The sequence below is a fragment of the Buteo buteo genome, chromosome 10 (genome assembly GCF_964188355.1).
Source record: "Buteo buteo chromosome 10, bButBut1.hap1.1, whole genome shotgun sequence".
In the NCBI taxonomy this organism is placed as follows: domain Eukaryota; kingdom Metazoa; phylum Chordata; class Aves; order Accipitriformes; family Accipitridae; genus Buteo; species Buteo buteo.
In genome coordinates this window covers 37,496,125-37,518,532 of record NC_134180.1, presented here as the reverse complement: position 1 = coordinate 37,518,532, position 22,408 = coordinate 37,496,125, and the positions used below count along the sequence as shown (strand labels likewise).

General features: G+C 38.1%; 1 protein-coding gene across 2 annotated transcripts in view; it reads right to left on the bottom strand.

The window, feature by feature from the left end:
* The window catches only part of OSBPL9 (oxysterol binding protein like 9), a 64,860-nt gene that overhangs the window by 16,652 nt on the left and 25,800 nt on the right, over window positions 1-22,408 (bottom strand). For both annotated transcript variants that reach the window (XM_075037090.1, XM_075037091.1), the window contains exons 4-8: window positions 21,565-21,641; window positions 10,719-10,814; window positions 8,614-8,661; window positions 3,401-3,430; window positions 2,485-2,535 (exon numbers count right to left, since the gene is read on the bottom strand). In XM_075037090.1, the coding sequence (XP_074893191.1) occupies window positions 2,485-2,535; window positions 3,401-3,430; window positions 8,614-8,661; window positions 10,719-10,814; window positions 21,565-21,641 (302 nt within the window). The remainder of the gene's footprint in view (window positions 1-2,484; window positions 2,536-3,400; window positions 3,431-8,613; window positions 8,662-10,718; window positions 10,815-21,564; window positions 21,642-22,408) is intronic.

Below are 22,408 nucleotides of genomic sequence, written 5' to 3'. Positions count from 1 at the left end.
AAACACCCAGAAAGTGATTGCGAAGTCTGTCTCCTAATGAGCAAGGCACTGTAGAAGTAAAAATGGGGTGCAGGGGTGGTGTTAATATGATTTATTTTCAGCAATGTAAGTCAGCAGCCATACTTGCCTTACAGCTTTGGGAAAAAAACTTGCAGAATCTTAAAAGGTTCCATACTGGAGAACAGAAAGCTATCAGTCAGACACAATACATTTTTACATATATAATGCTTCATACACATGCAACTTACAGAACTGCAAAAACAAGCCCAAACCCCCTGTATTCTTGATTTCCTACAGCACTAAGAAATCAGGATACCAACACAGTTTATAGAAAAGGGGGGGAGGAAGGGGGAACAGAATTGCCATGTAGTCAACAATAGTTGCCTGAGAGAGAGAGAGAAAGAAGATGGAGATGAAGCAGAATAAAGGTTATTAAAATTGCAGGAAGATTTATAGAGGGTATTTTTCACTATATGTGGACCAATGTCTTCCAATTAGTTGTCCATAAACCACTCATTTAAACCACCTTATCTTCAATAGCTCTACAAGAGCTTTAGATATGGTTTAGCAAAACACAAACAAAAAAAACCCCACTCCTCAATGGATAAGTCCATCCATTTACACTGGTTAATATTTACTAGTACTGAAAGGAGGACTTCAAGGTCTGATTTAGTGTAACAGAAAGCAAGTCTTAGTATCTTTGGGGGACCCAAATTCTACCTACCTTTACACTTATATGGTAGTTGGAGTAGTAAAGCACCGAACCTGATCAAAAATGACTACATCTGCCACTACAAGTTCAGTTTTGTCCATTATCAGCAAACCACCTAACCAACTTCAAAGCGTGCTTAGCATCAGCACAAGATGCTTTTTGTCTATCCCCCAATAAACTTACCCATAACAGAAATGGAATTTGATATTCAAATAGAAACAAGAAAACTAACTCAGCCACCTATTGCCAGCTTTGATCAAGAACCTGAAAAGCAGGTTATAATTCTGCTTTTTCAGATTTGCTGATTACATAGCAGAGCTTTTTTAAAAAGAGCAAAATTTCATAGGAACTAAACCTCTGTGAAAATAACAACTATTAAATACATTTATATAGTAATTAACAAAAAAATGAGCAAGTCATTCATTGCACACAATTTTTCCAACAGCTACCTTAATACAGCAAGTCACATATATCTGTGTAAGAAAACTAGTATACTACCATCTAATCTATCTATAATTGACTCCACCAAATCCCCAAAGAATGACGTATAGTCTACTGGTTTCACTGTACTAAAAAAATTCTAAATATACCCAGTACTAAATAACAGCAAATTATTAAGTATTGACAAGGCTTTTCTTGCTATCACTGCAGTGAAGAATTCAAATAGTATCACTGTATGTTAAGTAAAGACTGTTTTAGCTCTAGATTCATGTGGCACAAAACCATTTCAATGTACCCTACTACTTGTAAAATATTTTTTGTTTTGTATAAGCCTGTTAACTTAGAAACCTTTTCTTCAGAATTTAAGCTACTGATATGAAATCTGAATTTCACAAAATATGCACTGATCCTTTTAGTGAATGACTTCTGATCCTGCAAGGTTCTAAATACTTCAATTTTCACTGGCCTCAAAATGTTGTACATTGTACCTGGCATCTATAATGAAGACAAACAGCAGTATTGTATTTGAAAGCTACAAAACAAAAAGGTGATCTAGACTATAGAAAAAAAAATTGAAGCGCCTAAACCTATTTCTGAATAAATCAGAATGTGTTCTGATTAAATTCAGCCTTAAATTCTGAAAATGCCATAAATTAATTTCTTTGCAAAACACCATCTTCCTTCGCTTTGGTCACAAGGTATAAATCAGCAGCTCACAATTAACATATCCTAAATATAGTACATGAAGGCCTGTAAAAGCAGAACTTGACAAAAAAAGTAAATCCAAATCTCACTAAATTTTAAAAAGCAACAAAACATTTAAGTGAAAAGCAGTGAAAAGTGACTGCGTTACTCATATTGCATTCTCAAATAATACAATTCTTACTTCAAGAAGTTCCAACATCACCATGAACTTCAGACCTACAAAAAACCTTGCCTAACCAGTTTAGATGAACATCACAATTTTCCCTTTTTCTATTTGTTAGTCATATTCTTAAATGAAGCAGAAAGAAGAGTCTTGTTAAGTTTCTATTCTGTCACACTTATATTTAAGTTCTTATTTAGTCTAATAGCAAACTCTGCAAAAGAAATTTTATCTCAAAAGAAAAGCTATATCATCAACACAACTGTTACCACGAACATTAACAGGACTGTCTGCTGTGGAACTCAGTATTTCAGAAACTTCATTAAAATAGTAGCATAAATCAATTTATACTAATTTTTTTAGATATATAACCTGGATCATACAAAACACACTTTTAGATTTCAATTGTTTTCACACAGATTAATGCTGTATAATTAAAATTCAAAATAGTTTACAGTGTACTTACTTTAGCAATCTGTAGCAACACAATGCAGTGTTTTATTGATTCTACCATGCTCTAGGAAAACAAAAATAACAGAAAAAACCCTTGTATTATTATCCTGTAATATTTTGTATTTACAGGTATTTTCATTACTTATACAGAATATTAACTGAAATCTTGGGCAAGAACTAAATGGACACTCATTCCTGCAGAACCTCTACTTTCCCTTCCCCCCTTTTTTTTTAAAGCAGTAGAAAACTGAAGTTTCCAAAAACTGAACACAACACAGGTTGCCAGGGTGAAACAGAGGTCAGCTTCAAACTTTCGCAGTGCTGCAAGCAGGTAAACTGACATGTGAAGAGAGGCTGAGAGAGCTGGGCTTGTTTAATCTGGAGAAGAAAAAGCTAGGGGAGACCTTATCAATGGGCATCAATATCTGATTGGGATGGCAGGATGTAAAAAAATGACAGAGCTAGACTCTTCTCAGTGGTGCCCAGTGACAGGACGACAGGCAATGGCCACAAATTGAAATACAGGAAATTCACCTTAAACATAAGAAAACACTTTTTTACTCTAGGGATGATCAAAGAGTGGAATAGGTTGCCCAGAGAGGTTACAGAGCCTCCATCCTCAGAGTTACTCAAAACCCAACTAGATTTGATCCTGGGCAACCTGCTCTAGCTGACCGTGCTCTGAGCATGGGGTTGGACTCCAGACCTTCAGAAGTCCCTTCCAACCTCAACTATTCTATGATTTTATGATTCTAAGGTGCTAGACATAAATCTGAAGACAGCACCAGAACCAGGCTGCCTCTGTCATCACACTGTTGGACCCAATATGGATTCCCACTTTCCTGTAAAAAGCTTTAAAAACTTTCCCAAGAACATAAGGTCTATTTCAGATTCCGTATATAATAGATATAAAAATTAAGTAAGCTTACACTGGTTGTTTCTTTGAGATTTTCGATTTTCTGTAAAAGAAAAAACAAAATAATGTGGTTAAACACAGAATTTCCAGCATCTAGTTTGACCTAAATACTATACAAACACTATATTTTAATCTTAAATTGGGGGAGGAAAAAAAGCAACCAACATGTTAAAGGCTATTTCTGTATATAGACACAATTTTCATTTTGTAATTGACAAGACAGACATCAAACTGATAATTAAAGCTTAAAGATGACAAGGTTAGGAATTTCTCAGTAGTGACATTATACATATTTACCCATCCAAGTCTACACTTCAGTTTTGCATAACATCAACAGAAATACAATGCAGTATGAAAATTCACTCTAAGTTCAGTTTGTGCAATGGTGACACATTTCAACAATCAGTATTACTTGAAATTACCATCATTCAAGTATAATAAACATACGCAGTTAAGCACAGTTTAAAAAAAAATCATGGAAAATAACAGGGCACACGCGTTCTTGCTCTAAGTGCCTCCAGTAAAAGTGCGTCTGGAAATCTGTGTACTTAATTTTATCTAGAGACACTGGTTCATTAAGATTTCCTGTGTGGAATTGCACTTCAGGCATGCAAAAGCATCTGCATGCCATTTTACACATAAGCATGACCTATCTAAGAAGCATATGCATCCTGTTGATGTCCTTGGGTCTGCCTGCAGAAGGCAAAATTATTAAATTGGACTCAGCACTGAACCTCTACTAATTCAATTACAGGACCTCTTTGTTTTGATTAATATGAATGTCTCATGTGACTTGAGTCACAGTCTTTTTGATTCTTGAATAATCAAAGTGTGTAAAGGTGACAGCTTCCCAGCCAATATCTAGGGAAAATTTTTTCAGTTATACTCTGTTCTATACGCTGTTCGTAAGGATACTGTACATTTTCTTCATGATTAATTGGCAAGAGGTAGCCAAACAGCACCCAGCCTCAGCCTTTTCCACTGGAAAGACTGGACCATGCTGATCTAGGAAATAGCACATCAGGGATCTTATATCACAAAGTTATATTGCATTTACTTCTGCTGCTAGCAGAGAAATAGCCAACAGGTAAATTTTTAGCCAACAGCTAAAAATTCCTTTGTTTTGTTTTTGTTTTTCATGTCTCTACTGTACTTCCAGTCCAAACTTCATCAACACATATTGAAAAAATCATTTTAAATATGACAGCAGTGAAGTTTTGAGCCTTTTAGCACCAAAATAGAATAGGCAATGTACCCAAACATACAGATCTTGTCAGATGAAAGATTATGCAGCTGAAATAAATCATTCAGTCTCAAAGATTATGCAGCTGAAATAAATCATGCAGTCTCAAAGCCTTATAGCCAACTGTAGGCAGCATCAGCAGTTTTGATTATTCTTTACCTATTTTTTCCCCAACATGTTATAGAGTATTTACACACCAAATAAATTGATATCTTATTCCCCTCACTGATACCATCTTTGCTGAAAACCTGAAAGTGATGTCAGGCCATATAATGTAATTCAGTTGCACTATTTTCCCCCTACCCATCTGTAATTTTCCAAACAATAGACTAAGACATAGTTATTCTTACACATAGGTACAGACAAAAGGCTAATTTGTCCAAGATCACACAGAAGATCTGAGATGGGAAAAACCTCAGGACCCCTGGTTTTCAAGGCCTATCTACAAATTACACAGTCATAATTTTTTCCTCTATGGAAATGAATTCCTTGTGAGCTGGCCAACTTAAGTAGTAACAGGATGCATTAATCCAGTATTTTTCACATTTGTGCTGTATGGCTACCTTGCAAGGACACAGCACACGGAACTGGAATATTGTCTTCTTCATATGTACACAAAATTATGATAACAATGCAGGCAAGTCAGACAGACTCAGTCCCTGGGAACACCCTTCTAAAGAGCACCGGCCCTGTTCTTTAGGCCTAAGCAAACGTTGATATGGAAGCCTCTGGATTTTCATGAGCAACATGTTATTCTATAACAGTGATGTAAGCAGGCATTAAAAAAGTTTGTGAACTCTCCCCCGTAAGATCTTATACAAACACACTATAGACATGACACAGGGAGAGAAAAACAACTGGATGATTGCTAGCAACAAAACTGGCATGCTTACAAGAGTGGTTGGTTTGGAGAAGTTAGCAGAATGCTTGTATTTCATCTCATCAATTGTACAGAAATACACTGCTATGTATACACGCTGCTACAATCCTTGTAAGTTTATTTTTAATATCTTTTGTTTAAACTTGCATTAAAGTAATACAGATAATTTCGAAAATACAAAATTGCAAGAAAAATCATAAGCAGGTAAAAAGAGGTATGTTAAAGATAAAAAACATTACTAATAAAAATAAAATTAAAGAATATAATTTACTACTAAAAGTTATCACAATTTTCTCTCTTCAACATCCCTACTTTTTGAAAACTGATGAAGATAAAATTTTAATAAGACAGTTTCCCTAGTTTTAGGTAATGAATACACATATTTTGAAATAAAACATCAATTTCCTGCAGACTTACATTTGTGGAATGCAGCCACATGCTATATCTAATCTAATCAAATTGTAGGCTGCTGCTGAAACTACTCCATCTACTTGCTGCTTGTTGCACCTCCTTGACATCTGATTTTTTATGAAGCCACTGGTGATCCAACAGAAAGCTAATTTTATTTCATTGAACATGATTTTTGCCTCATTCAACAATCATGTGACTACAGAGGGATCAGCTCGTCCAGCAAAGAGAGGCAGCAGAGGCACGTAGGGGTAGCTGACTCATAGTCAGAATCAGAAAGGTACAACCTGAATCCGCGTGCTCAGCCTTGGATTTACTTCACAAAAAGTACTCGTTGTGAACCAAAGGGCTTAAGCAGGCTACACTTCCCTCCAAAATCTTGTTAAGTAACGTCAGCTTTGTTCCAGCCTGCCAAATATACACCTCTTCACTGTTCTGATGCTTTTGAATGCTTACAGTTTTATACTCCCCAATATGTGTGGTCAAGATAGTTTCACAAAACTGAACAGAAAAGCTCACTTCAAGTTCTCACCAGTAATACTGCTAACACTGTAAGAAAGCAAGGTCCTATCTTGTCTTCACCTTGAAACGCCAGTACCCTCAGATCACGCACCTTCTTTTACTTCCTATGTAATCGGATATATACATTGTACTCCATCAGTAGATTCAGCAAAACTGGCAGCACTGCTAGTTATAGCAGGTTTGCAAGACAGTATGATCCCACTAGGCAGTGTTGTACTTCTGCCAGGAATATTGATATAACACAGGGAATTCATGATAATCACAATATTTCTCAGTCTTCAAAATCCATCAAGTCTACATCTGCACTGCCTTCTCCAAGTGCAACAGATTACTATGTCTCAGAAAGAAGATATCCAAGAGATCTTGAAGCATCTCAGAACACCTATACCCTATACCATTATCCTCAAAAGACCAAATATTCTGTAACTAGAAACCAGCTCATCCAATGCTCTGTATGCATGGAAAAAACAATAGCTGAGGTTTTAAATGCCTGGCCATAAACAGTTGCAGAAAACAGCACTCAGCTAGTTGGGAAGCATGTAACATTCAAATAACCAAATCTTGTTTCCTCAGAGGAAAAAACTGTGGGTTGGATGGAAGTATCCTGCAGGTTACACTCAGCTCATAGTCTGATAGCTGAACCATACTTCCATAAACAAATAGAAAAACTGCTAAATACAGTATCAAAAAACCTCTTAGCTGCCTTAGTACAGGAAGAGACATGATCAAAAAGTGCTTTGCCCAAGTCTTTTTCATATTTAATAGAGAGTAAATGGAATCTATAGTAATAGCAACAACCATCAAGATTTAAAACCAGAGGAAGTTGACCTCTTCTAAACAGGCCTCCTGCTTTCTCTATAAAGTCAATCTGTCTGTTCCATAGATACCTTGCAGACATAAAGAAAGAAATCAGCACAACATGCAGAAAGTCTCCAGGGATTAGAAGCACTGTGACAGGGAAAAAGAAAGTACTGCCTGATCTGCAAAGTAGCATCTGGAGGGAGGTCAAAATTGAAGGAGAACTCTTCCCAGTAAGACACACTGAAGGAGAAATACAAAATCTTTAGATCTTACTCTTTTAGTCAGTTGTCTACAGATTAAACACACTTACACAGAGAACACTTGTACTTCAAAGTTATTTTAAAAGCCTGTACATGCAAAAGAACTCCAGAAAGACCATCGCTTGTGAAGTCCCTAAGACGCCACATAACACATCAAACAAGACGGATAACACGTGAAAGGTCACAACCATTATAAAGTAAACTAATCACAGAAAGCATCAAATTATTTCAAAACTGAAACCAAACACCAAGAGAACTTGAGCTTGTTTTTCACAAGTGAAATTGAGTGGAGGGAGGGAACTAGGATGAAATACACCACTACTTTATGATATTGAAATTACCGCTTTTGCTGAAAAAAACCAAGCAACTCTTCAGTAATAAACCCTTCATAAGAAATTGTTAAATGCCTCCTCCACACCACACAAATTAACATACAAAACCAGCATGCTACTTAACGCCAAACCCACACCACCGAAGGTATCTGCTACCCTTTCTTAAACATGGTGATTGAACTCTGACCTACAAACTTGACTTTGAAATGGAATAGGAGGGGATGCAAAAAAATACACAATACTTAAGTGAATTACAGCCTCACTAAAAAAGTATTGCTCCCCACATAGCAAGTTACACTTTTGGCATCCTCATCTACGGTGAATGAATTAAGGTATTCTCAGACTTCCAACATGTGGCGTGCTAGTCGCAGAACTACACAGGATATAGACTGATTATGTGAAATACAGGATTCTTAGTATTTTTTTTTCCTTCAGAATAGCTTTGCTATTCCTACAAACATTAAACATTCATTCTTGTTAAAGATGAAAAAACCAGCAAATTTAAGTTAAAATGCTTTAGATGGTTGGATAACAGAAGAGTAATCATTTCCTACAGACTGAAATCTTTTTTAATGTTATGACACCCAGTATTACTAAAAATTTTGTTTGCAACCTATTCGCAACGCAAATAATGCTACCAGTTATTCAAAATGCTTTAGGTGATTTTGGCAACTCGACAAATGTGAACCTTACTTTAAATTTCTATAGACTATTGCAAATTGATGCACAAAACCATCTGATTAAGCAAAATAAGCAATATTTAAGGCAAAATGTACTTGCTTTTCTCTGTTCATCATCTTTGCAGTTCTGGAGTTTTTCATCAAAGAGCTAGAAGAAAGAGACACTTGTGAAAATACTGAAAGTGTTATTTTTTCATTTAATATCAGCCAGAAACACCGAAATTTCAAAGCCAAAAGCATTTAATAAGCACATAAGTTATACTACCTTGGTATTATGACTCAAAGCAGTTTTTGCCTAATATTTCTTTACAGCACTTGTGATATAACATATAACAAATTTGTAACTAATTTCTCACATTATCCCATACTGCCAGAGACCAAATCTCAGATCCCAGCTACGTCCACAGCTCAGTCTGGCATGGTTCTACCATAGTTTGAACAAAAAGGTAAGGTTAAGTGGTAAAAGTGACACTCATTAAAATGCCTCAAACTGCCTTTCTTTTATTTCAGCAAAGACCTTTGGAGCACACAGAGTGCTTACCAAAACAGCCTCAACCCTTATCAACCCTTTCAGGTACCTTGTTACTCAGGCACATGATTCAATTCATGTAAGATTTGGAAGCACTTCTTTTGCAAAGATATGTAGTGATTTCCCAGCATTAACTTCTACTTGTTTTCTAAAAGTTGGAATATGAAATGCAGCTAAGCAAAGTGAAACAAATTCTTACTGAAAAGCCCATATGTGTATGTAATGCAAGCTGAGCTGAAGCAGTTAAAAGTTGCCTCCAAGAGCACTCTAAGGTGCACATACAACCAACCATTAAGTACACATTGTTCAAGGAAGAAAAATGATTAAGGGTAATGCTCAAAAGTTCATCAAAACCACCCTTGCTCAGAAAAGAGGCTCTAGTTTTTAGTAGGTGAGCTACAGTTCTTCACTCAACCGCCTGCCTAAAACCTACTCGTGTGTTCCCTTTCCCTTGAGGGATGATTTCTGGTTCTAAAAAAAGACTGTAGTCTTGGTCTCTGTCCATCCTCAAATTCACTCTTCTTTCATTTTTAACTAATTCCTATATCCCCTCCCCCCAGTTGGCCTGAAGTAACAATTAGAAGGTGTAAAGATTTAAGTACCTTCCTTCAGAGAAGCATGCTAGATGGCTCCAGAGCAGAAGACAAAGCTAACTCCTGATCAAGTCTTTGCAGTATAGTCTTGACCTTTGTTTGCATCTCTTTTGCCCACTTCCATTTTTGTTGGTATGCTCTTCCCCCTCTCCGCCCTCCCCTGCAACTGAATTTTTGCTGAATATCCCACATGCAATACTTGCCTATTATATCGGGGGGGAAAAAAACCCAAACCAGCAGAACTGAAGCAATCTTAACAGCAATTTTAACCTGCTGAGTCATGGGAAAAAGTGTCCTCACCAGCAGCATAAACTGTTTTTCTCAATAAGGTGAGTATGAGAGATACAACCTCATCATTCCTTACCTTCCCATCTACTCTTAAAATACATGTACAAAGTGTAAAAGAACTGTATTTGTACATAATTTCTACAGAATGTTTTCAGTCAAGGACAAAAATCAGATTATCTATCACTACTGCAATAAAGTCTGAAACTATCTGCAACTGTAGTTACATATTACTTGACAAAATTTTCTCAAGATAAATTCTAAAATACTATGAGCAATATAATGATTTAATTCTGTTCTAAAATTAAACTTAAGTCATCTCTGCCATTTCCTTGATGCTATATACACAAAAGAATGTTTCAGTCATTGTAAACTATTCTATAAAATCTGTTCGAGTTATTCTGATTTTCTAACACTATTTTAACAATCCCAAGATCCATTCTAAGAGAAAGCCATTTTCAGCTTATTTCAGCCCTTAGCTTACAACTTCTAATTTTTATACTTCTATTAAAAATCTATTTCGGAAGTAGTTAGAACTTACGTAACATCCTAAACTAGGGAGAAAGAGAAAATAAAATCTATCATTGGCAGACTTCATACATAAAAAGAGGTACGTTTTCTCCACTTCACAGTCAGCTCAGCCAGATGAGCATTCTCTGCATCCCACATTTACCAGAACACGTGTCAAGCATAAAACATGACACTCTCCCTCTGTTGAGCTTCCTTTCAACCAGACCTTGAAATCCACAGGGACAAGCAGACTCCCAATACAGTAAATACACCATTTAGTTACCATACCTTCAATTGGTCTATCAAGATCTGTAAGTAAGCATCAGCCTCGGTAAGTTTCTTGTCAAAATCATGAACGCTGGGAACAAATCCTGAATCCACACCCTAGATATAAATAAATAAATAAAAATCAAATATATAATTAGAGTTTCAGAGGAGGAAAAAAGTTAACAAAAATACAGTTTTGCCTGCCAACTGACTGATAAAATGTTGCCTTGCCTCTCATCCTGCCATGTGCAAACACAGGCACACAGCTGAACGCATTTGTCTTCTATTTGCAGCTAAATCAGTAACAGCAAATTGCTACACATTTTCAGTGGGGGTATAATCATCACACAGAGTATTTCATTACTTATGATGGAACAAATCCCCTTAAATTACACTAATTAAAGTTTCTTTGGAAAATATAAAGGAGAATTCACGTTTTTTCTGAAGACTGTCTTGTGATTTCATATTCTTACATTTCAGTTAAGGAAGACAAAGCCATACCCAATTGGATGACCGCACTTTTCACACTTCAGACAATACTGCTCAACTCACAGCTTCTTAGCAAAGACCTGAACTAACAAGTGCTAAATCTCTTCTTAAATATGGGCCCACCTTTGAGCTGAAAAATTAAAAGTTATTACTCCTGGTTGCCCTAGTTCCTTTACAGCTACAGTGATTTGCATCCTTGCCACTATATTTGATTTCTTACATTTCATTGCACATACGCCAACAAGGACAAAGTGTCAGTGCCATGAGAATGATTACATTTATATTTTCTTGCTTGCAAATTTGTCTCCCTTAATAATATAAGACTCAAAGCACACTTCTGCATATAATATAATCCCTACCTTTAAACTGATAAAATGCGTATTTAAAGACCTGAACAAACAAACTCCCACTGGGTTACCACATCTTTAATTACAGGAAAGAAAAGAGGATTCTTGAAATTGATTACTTCTGACTTCATGCACATATGCTATGTAAACACATTTAAGGTTTATTTATATAACGCCTTTAATGCAAATGGAACTACAAAACAAATATTGAAGCACTCCCAGCTTAAAAAAATTGTACAATGCAAGTTAAATATATAGGATGAAAAAAAACATGAAGGATAAAGAAGCAAACATCAATTACAACAGAAACATAATCCTAAGAACATCACAGCAGTGACAAGACTTTCCTACTAGCCTAAATACTTTCTATATTCACATTGATCTAAAATATGACATCTTAACTTCAAACTCTTATGAAACCATCAGCTGTGCTGTTTTGACTGCCAAGAATCTCAAAAGCCTGAATGTGTAAAGATCAGCCAGTGGGGCGGAAAAAAACCCCAAACCTGTATGGGGGAAGATGGGCAATCGATATTTGTGAAATTCTATATTAGCATAACTTTTTCTTTCACATTGTTTTCTCTGCCAATAGATAGTTTCTTTTATTTTTGTATTGTAATGGGCCATCATATTAAGAGCTTTACTGATGGCTCTTTAGAGGCGTGAACATTTGCATGCAATAGAGGAATGACTTGCCTTTATGTCTGTCAAGCTGCGTGCACAGTATCAAGCACACCCTAAAACATAAAGCCATCTACTGACTGTAGAAGATATTATTCTTTATTCATTTGCCAAATCTTAAACTGTGCTCCAGGCTAACACCCAGATCTTGACAACAGTTCTACATGAGTAAGTCTATCCATACAGATTAGTTTGTAAACCAGCAATTAAAAAAAAAAAAAAAAAAAGATACTTCACCCTGTATTAGACAGTCCACACTGGCCAAATTTAGAAATAGGGTTTTGAAACAAGGAGGAGTGAGGAGAAGAGAAGAAAGCAACCATTTTGACTATGCCAAGAAATTAAGAAAGGACACCTAGCGTAACAAGTTACCAAAAATAAACTAATAGGCAGAAGGGAGAGTCCTCTCAACCAAGAAACTTCTGACACTCCCTCAAACTAGTCAAGTTTAAATTACACTGAAACTAGATCTGAAACTATATGAAATTAGTATTCTATTTCCTTGTTGAAAACAGAATTGTCTGTACAGCTAGCAGCAGGCACCATCATTTCAGCAAATGGTCTAGCATGTTCAGTTAAAAAATTCTGGAGGTCAGGTTTCATATACAAAAACTGCATGAACCAACCATACAGTAAATTTCTGCTGAAGATACTAGACACAGAAATATAGTTTACAATACAAGTTATCTGTATGCAGCAACAAAATGTTGGGGTTTATTTCACTCATCAGTCTATGACTACTAATATGTAACAATCTGGTATTTTTAGAGGTGGCTTAAAGATAAAATGCCATTCTTAAATTTCCGCCTCTTAGCACTAAGGGAAAAGCTGATTAAAACATTTAGTGTTACAACTGAGCAGACATCCACATCAAACACAGACTGAAAATTGTGACCTAAAAAGTTCTACTAGAAAGTTAAAACTTCAATCAACATAAAGAGAGAGCCATAAAACCAAGTACAGCGTCAAGATGACATAGCACAGAGATGAAACACGAAAATAATTTTGAAAAAAAGCACAGGTACTTAAAGCTGTAGCACTTCACTCCTAGCTTGCTCTTGGTTCATATAAAGACAGTTTAGATGAAATTTTATAACCTACTGAGCAAATTTACTAGTCTGTGTTATATGAAATTAGGTTAATAATTGTAAGTTCTCACATAGTTTTCAACTTGAAAACCAAAAGATCATTGGAAAGACAAAAATATTAAGATTAGCAATAGTACAGAAAAAAACCCACTGTATAAAGAGCAAACAAAAGCAATCAATATTTCAAACCCAGCAGTAATTTAGAAAAAGCAGATATACAAAGTGCAGATTTGCATACCAAATCCTTATTTCTTCATTACCTGGCCACCCAAAGACAGAGTAGAGGAAAAAAGGGGACCCTTTCTTCCCTCCACTGCCATGTAGGTAATGAGGCTTCAAAAGAAACACGTGAGCAGAGTCAATTTAACAGCTTGTTAAACATGTAAATTAGGAAACTGCACATCTGAACTAGCAATCAAATTTTTATGAGAAACTTGTATTATATGCTGCTCACCTATGCATAAACTGACAAAAGAGGTTGCCTGCAGATATTGTTGAACCTCCACCCTTGGAGGGCAGAGTTCAAAACTCAACTGGATTTGACACTGAACAACCTGATCTAATGTAGAAGTTGGTCTCACAATGAGAAGGGCCTTGGACCAGGTGATATTGAGAGGTCTTCTCCAGCTGAAGTTATGCTGTGATTCTAAAATAAGTATCTTCAAATTACAAAAAAAAGAACAGGACACCAGACTATTTTAGATCTTCGGAAAGACACTGATTCTTTCTTACCAATCCAAAGTAATATAACCTGTTTTTCCATTGAATAACTAGATCTATCAGTAAGTATGCTTTATTTTCCTCAAATAACAACTACCCTCATGTAGATTTTAAGGAATTAACAGTTACATTACCAGATCAATTAGCTGCAGAAGCAAGTAATTCATTTAACTTCTAGTCTGCCCACCATCTCCTGAAACAATACATTTGGTATCTGACTACTCCCCACAAAGAAACCGGTATAGATAACAACTCTGTAGAAGAGAGAAAAAGGTTAACATAGCATTCTTTCCCTCATCCATCCCTCCCTCCTACAACTTCTGGAATGTCCCCTTCAGGACATATGAAAAGCTTAAAGACTAGACTCTATAGGGCACATGCCAATCCTAATGTTTACAGCTAGAAAGGAGAAAGCAGGGCCCAGCAGCACACTGAAGTGCCCAATTAGCGATCTCCCAGCGTGATCTGCCTGATACCCAGTAATTTGGAGTAAGCAGACAGGATGGTTATCCTAGGAAAGGGTTTACATGCTGGTCTGGGGTTGAGTAAAGAACTCTCATGCTAGGAGTCCTGCAAAATTATTGCCTTCATACATGACCCTTTTTTTGGAGGGGTAAACAGGAGGGCAACAACAAAATATAAACCAATTAAAAATACATATTATGAGCCTTATTTCCATCATAGAATTGCTAGCACTAAGGGAGTTTATATGTTGTTTCCTTGTCCTCCAAATTAGAAGTCACACATATCACTAATGCATATGTATTCAAAACTTGTCCATGCTGAGAAGTAATTCCAGCCTAATTTAAACTAGTTCTTTCAAACTATGATGGGATGAAGAGATTGCATCATCCTTAGAAGAAGCATACCAGAAAAATTCAAATATATTTCTCAAATAAAAGCATTACAATAATGACCTCTGCGGAAAATGAACAGTAATGAAGGCAGGGAAACAAAGAAAGAGGCAACAACAGCAAAGACTTGACAAGAGCTGTCCTTGTACAATAGCTTTACTGGGGGAGGAAAGGAGAAAGCTGTGCAGAGAGGACTTTCTTATCTTTTTGAAGATATTTATGCTATATTCTTCATCTAATTAGGATTCAAAGTCCAACAAAAAGAATTTGTGGAAGTTAGTTTAAAGAAGGGAATCAGAGTGTTTTCCCTCCATCCTCAACACCTCATCAGAAACGTATCCCCTGCCCACAGCATGTTTGATTTTGTCAGGTAGGACATTGCCTTTAAGAACCACTGATAGAAAACTGAAAAAAACCCACAACAAATCAACTAGTAAGCCACTGAACAATGCCACCTTATTGTCTTTTTATTTGTGGCAAAAACAACCATATTTTTTTCCTCTGGTAGATTTTTAAGTAATATTTAAAGCTCAGAATGTAAATGTCTCAAAATAAGTTTAAAAACAAATGCGTGAGTTCTGGAAGGCATACAAGATGTCCAAACAGTCAGAATATTGCACTTAAAAAAAACCCAAACCCAAAAACCAGTATTTCTGCTTTGCAAAACAAAATGCTTAGTAAAGACCGTGTAGCTATAGATATTATCAGGTCTTCTAGGAAAGAGTTCAGAAAACAGAAATGTTTACACATTGATGTAAAATTCTGTTTTTAAAGCATAGGTTACAATTCTGAAACCTCATAAATACTAAATATATCCTAAAGTCCCATACATTTACCTACATAATTTATTATGAAGGTAGATAATGCACATGCACTAACCTGCTTATTCCACTATCATAGTTACTTTGTCAGCAAAATTTGAAAAAGGACAGCATTCCTGTTAACTCTATGCCCTTCCACCAGCACTTGAAACACATCTACATTGGATATATTCTTAATCTAAAAGAATCTGTTCTTAGTTTTATGCAAGCATTCTTGACTCACACTAGAAGCAACATTGGAAAGCCAGTGAGTAACAATATAATATACTTAAGAGAAACATGTAAGAAAGTTTTACTCCATCTTTCATTCTTGTTTGCAGCTTTAGACACATCATCAAACAGCCTGGTTAATGTGATACTAAGTGAGCCGATACTAGCAATACAGTTTCACAAACACTTTATGCTGGCGTAAGTGAATGAGAAACAAATAAGTTCCCCTGTTGTTTATTCTCACCCTTACTCTGCTTTTTCTTTTGAGTCAGCATAAACATTTACCTTGCCACATAATCAACTCAATGTGGAAACTAATCTGAGTTAAAACTAAACTCTGAAAGGGAAGGCAGCAGGAAAAGTAGTTTTAATTTGGGCCAGTTGTGAATCCAGTTCCAATTTCAGCTATTCTTGCCACACTGCCTCTTCCCTTTTGCTAGGAGAAGTGAGACAGGACTGCTTCCAGCAGCACTACCAACTCTTAAGTATTGGTGAAGCCATGGTGTAACTCTTAATATTTAAGCCATTGTATCACTCTTCACAGCAACCATCCCAGATCCACTTCTTAGTATATAGTTTTCTTACCCTACTCATTGCTACTTATGAAGTAAATATCTTGTTTAAATTAAGGAGGTATCAAGTTACAAAGCAATTTATTTTTTTAAATTCCTTTCAGTTTTATGGTGGTAAGAAACAGTCCATCTTTGTACTGACAGTAATTTCAGTTCCTTTGTCTCTACAGTGAGTCCACTCAGAGGCTGAAATACTTTGGGGCATTACCTGAAAGGTTTTCATAAGTTTGGGTAGGAAATCCTTTGTAGCCTGCAAGTATTTAAAGACTCTCTAACGTGGATTATCACTGTCATATCTACTCAGAAAGCATGAAAGACATCTTATTTGTAGAACATGCAGGTTTCAGCTTTGTATTTTTATTTATTTTTCAAATCAAGTTGGTAGTTAGTTGCCTTTTATGCAATTCTCAACAACCTCTTTAGTTACCACTTTAAGACACTTACCAAGATGCTCTAGCAGCACTAGAACAGCTAAGGGGAAAAGTACATTTCAAGACATGGGATTAAAGGCAAGAATGAGTGTGAAAGTTTCAGTTAACAGGAAGAAGTAGGGGGAGGGAAAAAAAACAAAAACCAAAAAACCCCCCCAAAAAACTGCAAAGCTCATCCCCTCAGCTCAGAGTGAGCATGACTCCTACAGATAGGATCCTAACACTACCAGAATACATGCACACGTTCAGCCATTTAGAATTTTAAAATTTATTCTGTTTTTTACTGAATTCCCTTAAGGCATGAGAAGAATAGAGTTACTCTGGTTTTTAGGCAGACTCATATTTCAACAATGGTCTTTTCAGATCAAAGAATAAAGTTACTGTGGTCCTAAAAGACATGAGTTATCTTCAAGGGGTTTTCACATGGGAGGATTCCAGAGCCAAAAACCACTGGGCTGCCACTTGCAAGACAGACAAGGAAAGCAGGACGTTTATGCTAAACAAGACGACTAGAAGCACCTCCTGTCTGAATGGGATTGCTGGTTGACATAAGACACTGGTGAGGAACAAAAGAAAACTTGAGATACCCTCCTACCTCTGCCCAGACAAACAAGAAACCCAAGCCACAATATATCTTCACCCCATGCACACCCTTCCCCTTATTTTTTGGGAGTGCAAAGCAACTGATGTATACCGCCACTGCAAAGCCACTGACCTGGTAATGCCACAACAGTAACATCTTGGGAGGGGTAAGGGGAAAAACACTGGTGGATTCAGAACGGTACTTCAAATACTACCGCACCATCTGCTGTTCAAGGACTTTTCAATAGACAAAGCCAATACTAGAAAAACTACGCATGTTTTTAGTAATGCCTTTAATGTAAGAACATACAAAAACACAGCAAGCAGAACAACAGACTTCAGTTTCAAAATTCAGACAAATTAGATTACAAGCGTATCTGAAACATTTCCTCCCTATTCTTGTTCCGTTTGGATACAACATTACTAACTGTCAGCCCTCTGGACAGCTAGGATCCCTTTACTCATTCTATATATTTATGACTCAGTTCTTCAGTTCCTTGACTGTAGCTCACTCTTGCAAGTTTGGGTTTGTTGCTGGGAGGGGGGGGGGTGGGGTGGTGTAGCGTGTTTAATTATTTTTAAGTGTTTCAAAAACACTTCCATTATAAAGACTGAAGGACAATACAGTAGGACATTTAGGCAAAAATAACATTAGCAAGACTAATCAGACTAGAGAACACCCAGACACCACTTCACCTCTCCACCTCGCATTAACTCCTTATCCTTTCTGATTTGGTTCACACAACCCACGAACTACCTAGGTTTCAGTATGCTTTCTCACATCTAACAGATGCATGTTTGGCACTATAAAGAAAACTTAATCAAAGCCTGACTTTGCGAACTTGAACTCTCCAGTCCGAGGACAGACAGACTGAAAGCACCATGAAAATCTGAAAAAAGACTCAGAAAAGAGCTATCGTTTTGGACAAAACCAGACACATAAATGTCTTCTATGACAAATAACCATGTTTCTGTTTGCGACAGAAACTAAGAAAATACCGTTACAGAAAATAATCTCTGCCACAGCACTCAACCCCCCCATCCATACCCGTTGAGCCAATAATCCTCCCAAAGAACTCATCTGACTTCATCGTCCAAATAAAAAGGAAAGCAAAAGAACATCAAGTGCACGAAGCGGCGTTTTGTTTTAAATGTTAATGGAAGCCAAGGCGTGTTTGTATACAACGGGCTCTTGTAACCGGATGAAAGCAGCATCCCTCCGGGCACGCAGGGCGCCCAGAAACTCGCCGGCACTCCGGTACGGCACCAAAGCCCTTCCCGGAGACCCCGCGAGTCCCCCTGCGGGGAAAGCCCACGCCTGCCGAGCCCCGCTCCCCGGGGCGGGAGGGGAGGGGGGGCTGCCTAACGCCCATCTCTGCCGCCTGGTCCCCGGGGCCGCCCCTAGCGCCCGCCCGGGCGGGGCAGGGCAGCGGCCGGAGCCGCTCGGCCGCCGCGGGGACGAGGCAGCGCTCGGCTTCCAGTCAGGGAGGGGACCTGCCCCAGTTCCAGTCAGGGAGGGGACCTGCCCCGGAGGGAACACCCGGCAGCCCTGACACCTGCCCCCCACCACCCCCCAACCGGCCCCGGCCTTCCCTGCCCCGTACTCACACCGGCCATTCCTCCGCGGGGTGCGGCGAGGAGAGCGGAGCGGAGCGGCGGGGCTGGCTGACCGCCCGCCGGGCCCCGGCAGCGCCGCCTCCGGCGGGGGGAGCAAGGGAAAGGGCAGGGGCACCCCCCGCCGCTCGCATCACGAATAAGGCGGCCGCCGATTGGCGGGCGGGCGGGGCGCGCCCCTCCCTCCGGAGAATGGCGGTCACCGGCAGCGGGGACGGCCGGGGAGCGGCGGCCCGCCGTGAGGGGAGGCAGGCTCAGCGCCGCGCCTGCCGTCACCGAAACGAAAGCCGCGGTGCGGAGCGGGCCCGGGATCATCCCGCCAAAGGCACCGCTGGCTTCAGCCAGCGGCCCGAGGCAGGAGCACGCTGCTGAAGCCCGGCGGGACCTGGCCGGCTGTCAACACCGAGGGGTTTCTGCTCGGAGAGACAGCCGGTGCTCGGGCCTGCAGGCAGCCTCCGTGACTTCAGACCGGGCTCTACAGAGCTTGTTCACTCCGCCTGCACGTCAGGAGAACAGCACTTGAGACCGCTCTTCCTCACGCATGGGGGAAAGCTGCTTTGCAAGGAGGTCTCGTCTTGTGCCGTTGTTAAACCGGTATCTGCTCGGCAGCTCATGTCGATGAAGATGGCGAGCCCTGACAGCTCCTGATTTGGGGTGTAAGCAAACAGTATCCCAGCTAGTCTACAAATAAGGGCCTCAGAAACAAAAAGGGCATGGGACCGGCCCGTTGAACAAGGTTCTTGAAAATGAATGGTGAGCACACAACAGTGGCCCACAAGGTATTATGCTCAATGCTGGACATATTTAAGAGGGATGATGACATGTTTCTTAGTAATTAGTTCTAGATTTTTAAATATTCCCTCAAACATTACTAGATAAATTACTAACTTAGGGGTTTTTTATCTAAATATGCCTCCTCACTTACTTGAAAAACTCCTGAAACATGAACAGGTTATGTAATGGGAAACAGTTCCATTACTAGCTGCAATCATGAAATCTATGTCTGCCAATAAAACTACAATCACAATTTCCAGAGAGTGTGGAAGTGTACATTTTGATAAAACCACAGTATATTCTGGTGTTTCACTTCTGTACTCTCTATCTCCAAGCCATAAAAAGTCTTCCAGGTGCAGAAAACTGCACAGATTACTTTTACTTCACTTCAGACCCTAAATAGTCCTGCTTACGTTAACCTGTTCACTTTCTCTCTCCAAGCTGAGGATGGAGAAAGAGGCATCCCTTGGGAGGCAGGCTCAGCCCTTCTAAATCCGTATGTTGTCCTCGAGATAATCTCTGTCTCCTCAGACCCACTGCAGATCAGAGTTCTTCAGTCTGTGGGCAGCTACTCTGTCCAGATGGAGAGATTACTTCTAAAATATTTATGACATGTTACTAGGGATACAAAGCTGATTGTCAAACTTGAATTTTTATCCAGGGATCTGCTATCCACTAGAAAATTTGTAGTGGTTTTCAGTAAGTCAAAAAAGGCTGAAAACCACTGTTTAGCAGGAAATTAAAGTAAATTGACTGAGATACCACAAGCGCCCGAAGTTGGAGGGGATAAATTGAGGCTTGTTCTAACACTTTAGATTGGGCAAATGTCATCTAAATCAGTCTTTATAACCTGCTTCTCTTCCTGTGATATTAGGGATTTTTAATGTATCTTTCTTTATACAGTGTCAATCATAAAGAGACCTAATTCTCTTGCTGTACTCCAAAAGCATACCAAACCTTTACTCAACACAAATAATGAATACCTGTTCCTACACGGTCATCAGACACCTTTGCGGTAAAAACCCAGTATGAGAAAATCCCTTTCATGAAGAGTTTGTGTTTCTCTCCAAGGCAAAAATAAAGGATTAGCAAGCCTTATAGACATGTCCGAGTCTAGAACATTGCCAGAAACTGGTCTTAGATAACTAGCGCTAAGAACCATCCTCAGTCCAACCATCTGTTTTCAGAACCAGAAAACTACCAATATCCAGCTCACACAGTAGATTCAAACATAAGCTATTTACCATTTTTGTCATCCAGAAAGAGGTTCAATGCTGCCATCTCATTTTAATTTCAAAATTAGGTTGTGTACAAGTACACAACAGGCTTCCACATGTCTCATTCTGCTTGACCCAAAAAGGACTAACTCCCAGTTTAACAAAAATAAACAAACAAAAGAACGAAATGTGCAACGATCAGTCTGGAACTACCAATTAAAAGTAAGAGTTAATAAAAAGAAGTCATATACTGACTTTTCATGATGGTAAGACATGAAAATAGTAACAGAAAGACTTGAACCTAATCTCAGGTACCTATACTGATGTCATACTTTATCTGACTGTATAGACCATAGAACAGCCAGGTGTTATACAAGATATGTTTGATATTAGCAGTCATGCTGTTGTACTCCATTGCTTTGGAAAAAAAGAAAGTAAAACAAATTAAAATTGAAAGTGAAACTTGCCTGAAGCTGGAGGGTATGGCGGAGAATGGTGTCCTCTAAAGCATGAATCCACTTCTCTCTCTCATCAGCATCTCGAGCTGAAAAATTATTCAAAAGACAATGTTGAATTACATGCAGCAGACTAAAAGTCAAAAGCAAACAGATCTGATGTCCTCACTATATATGGAAATTAAACCATACTATCTTTGTTAAGTCACCAATGACATAATTCCACAGTTGTCTTAATATCCTGTTTATTTTTCTGTGATTACAGCTCTGTAACATTATTGTGTTAATCTATTGTATAGTACTGGAGAGATGTTTTAAATAATCAGGCATGCAAAAAGCTTTTATGCTTTGATAGAAATTTTATTTTACTAATGACTGTCTACCATATATGTCAAATAAAAAAACATTAAATATAAGAATATGATAAATATAAGAGTTCTGCATTATTGCTATTTGTGATTATCTGTCCCTTGTCTATCTTTAGGGGCATACATGAGAAGAGCATTTGCACAGACGTTCCTCAATTCATTAAGTCATTTTTTAATTTTCTTAGTTATGAGAAGCTGTTCAACCTGTAATAAATTATCCAGTAATTCTACTTCAGTGTGGACATAGTAACTTTGAATAAGTTAGCTTTTCAGGTATGGATTCATAAGACAGGAGAAACACCAGCTCTAACAGGTCACTGGTATGAATAATGAAGCACAAAAAATAATCTGAAATACATAATAAACATTTTTTAAACTCAAGACAATCCTACTCTAAAATTGAATAAAACCTGAATCATATGTTAACAACGACACACAATAAGATTTTCATACTTCTGCAACAGACCACCATACAGTTTTAATTAAGA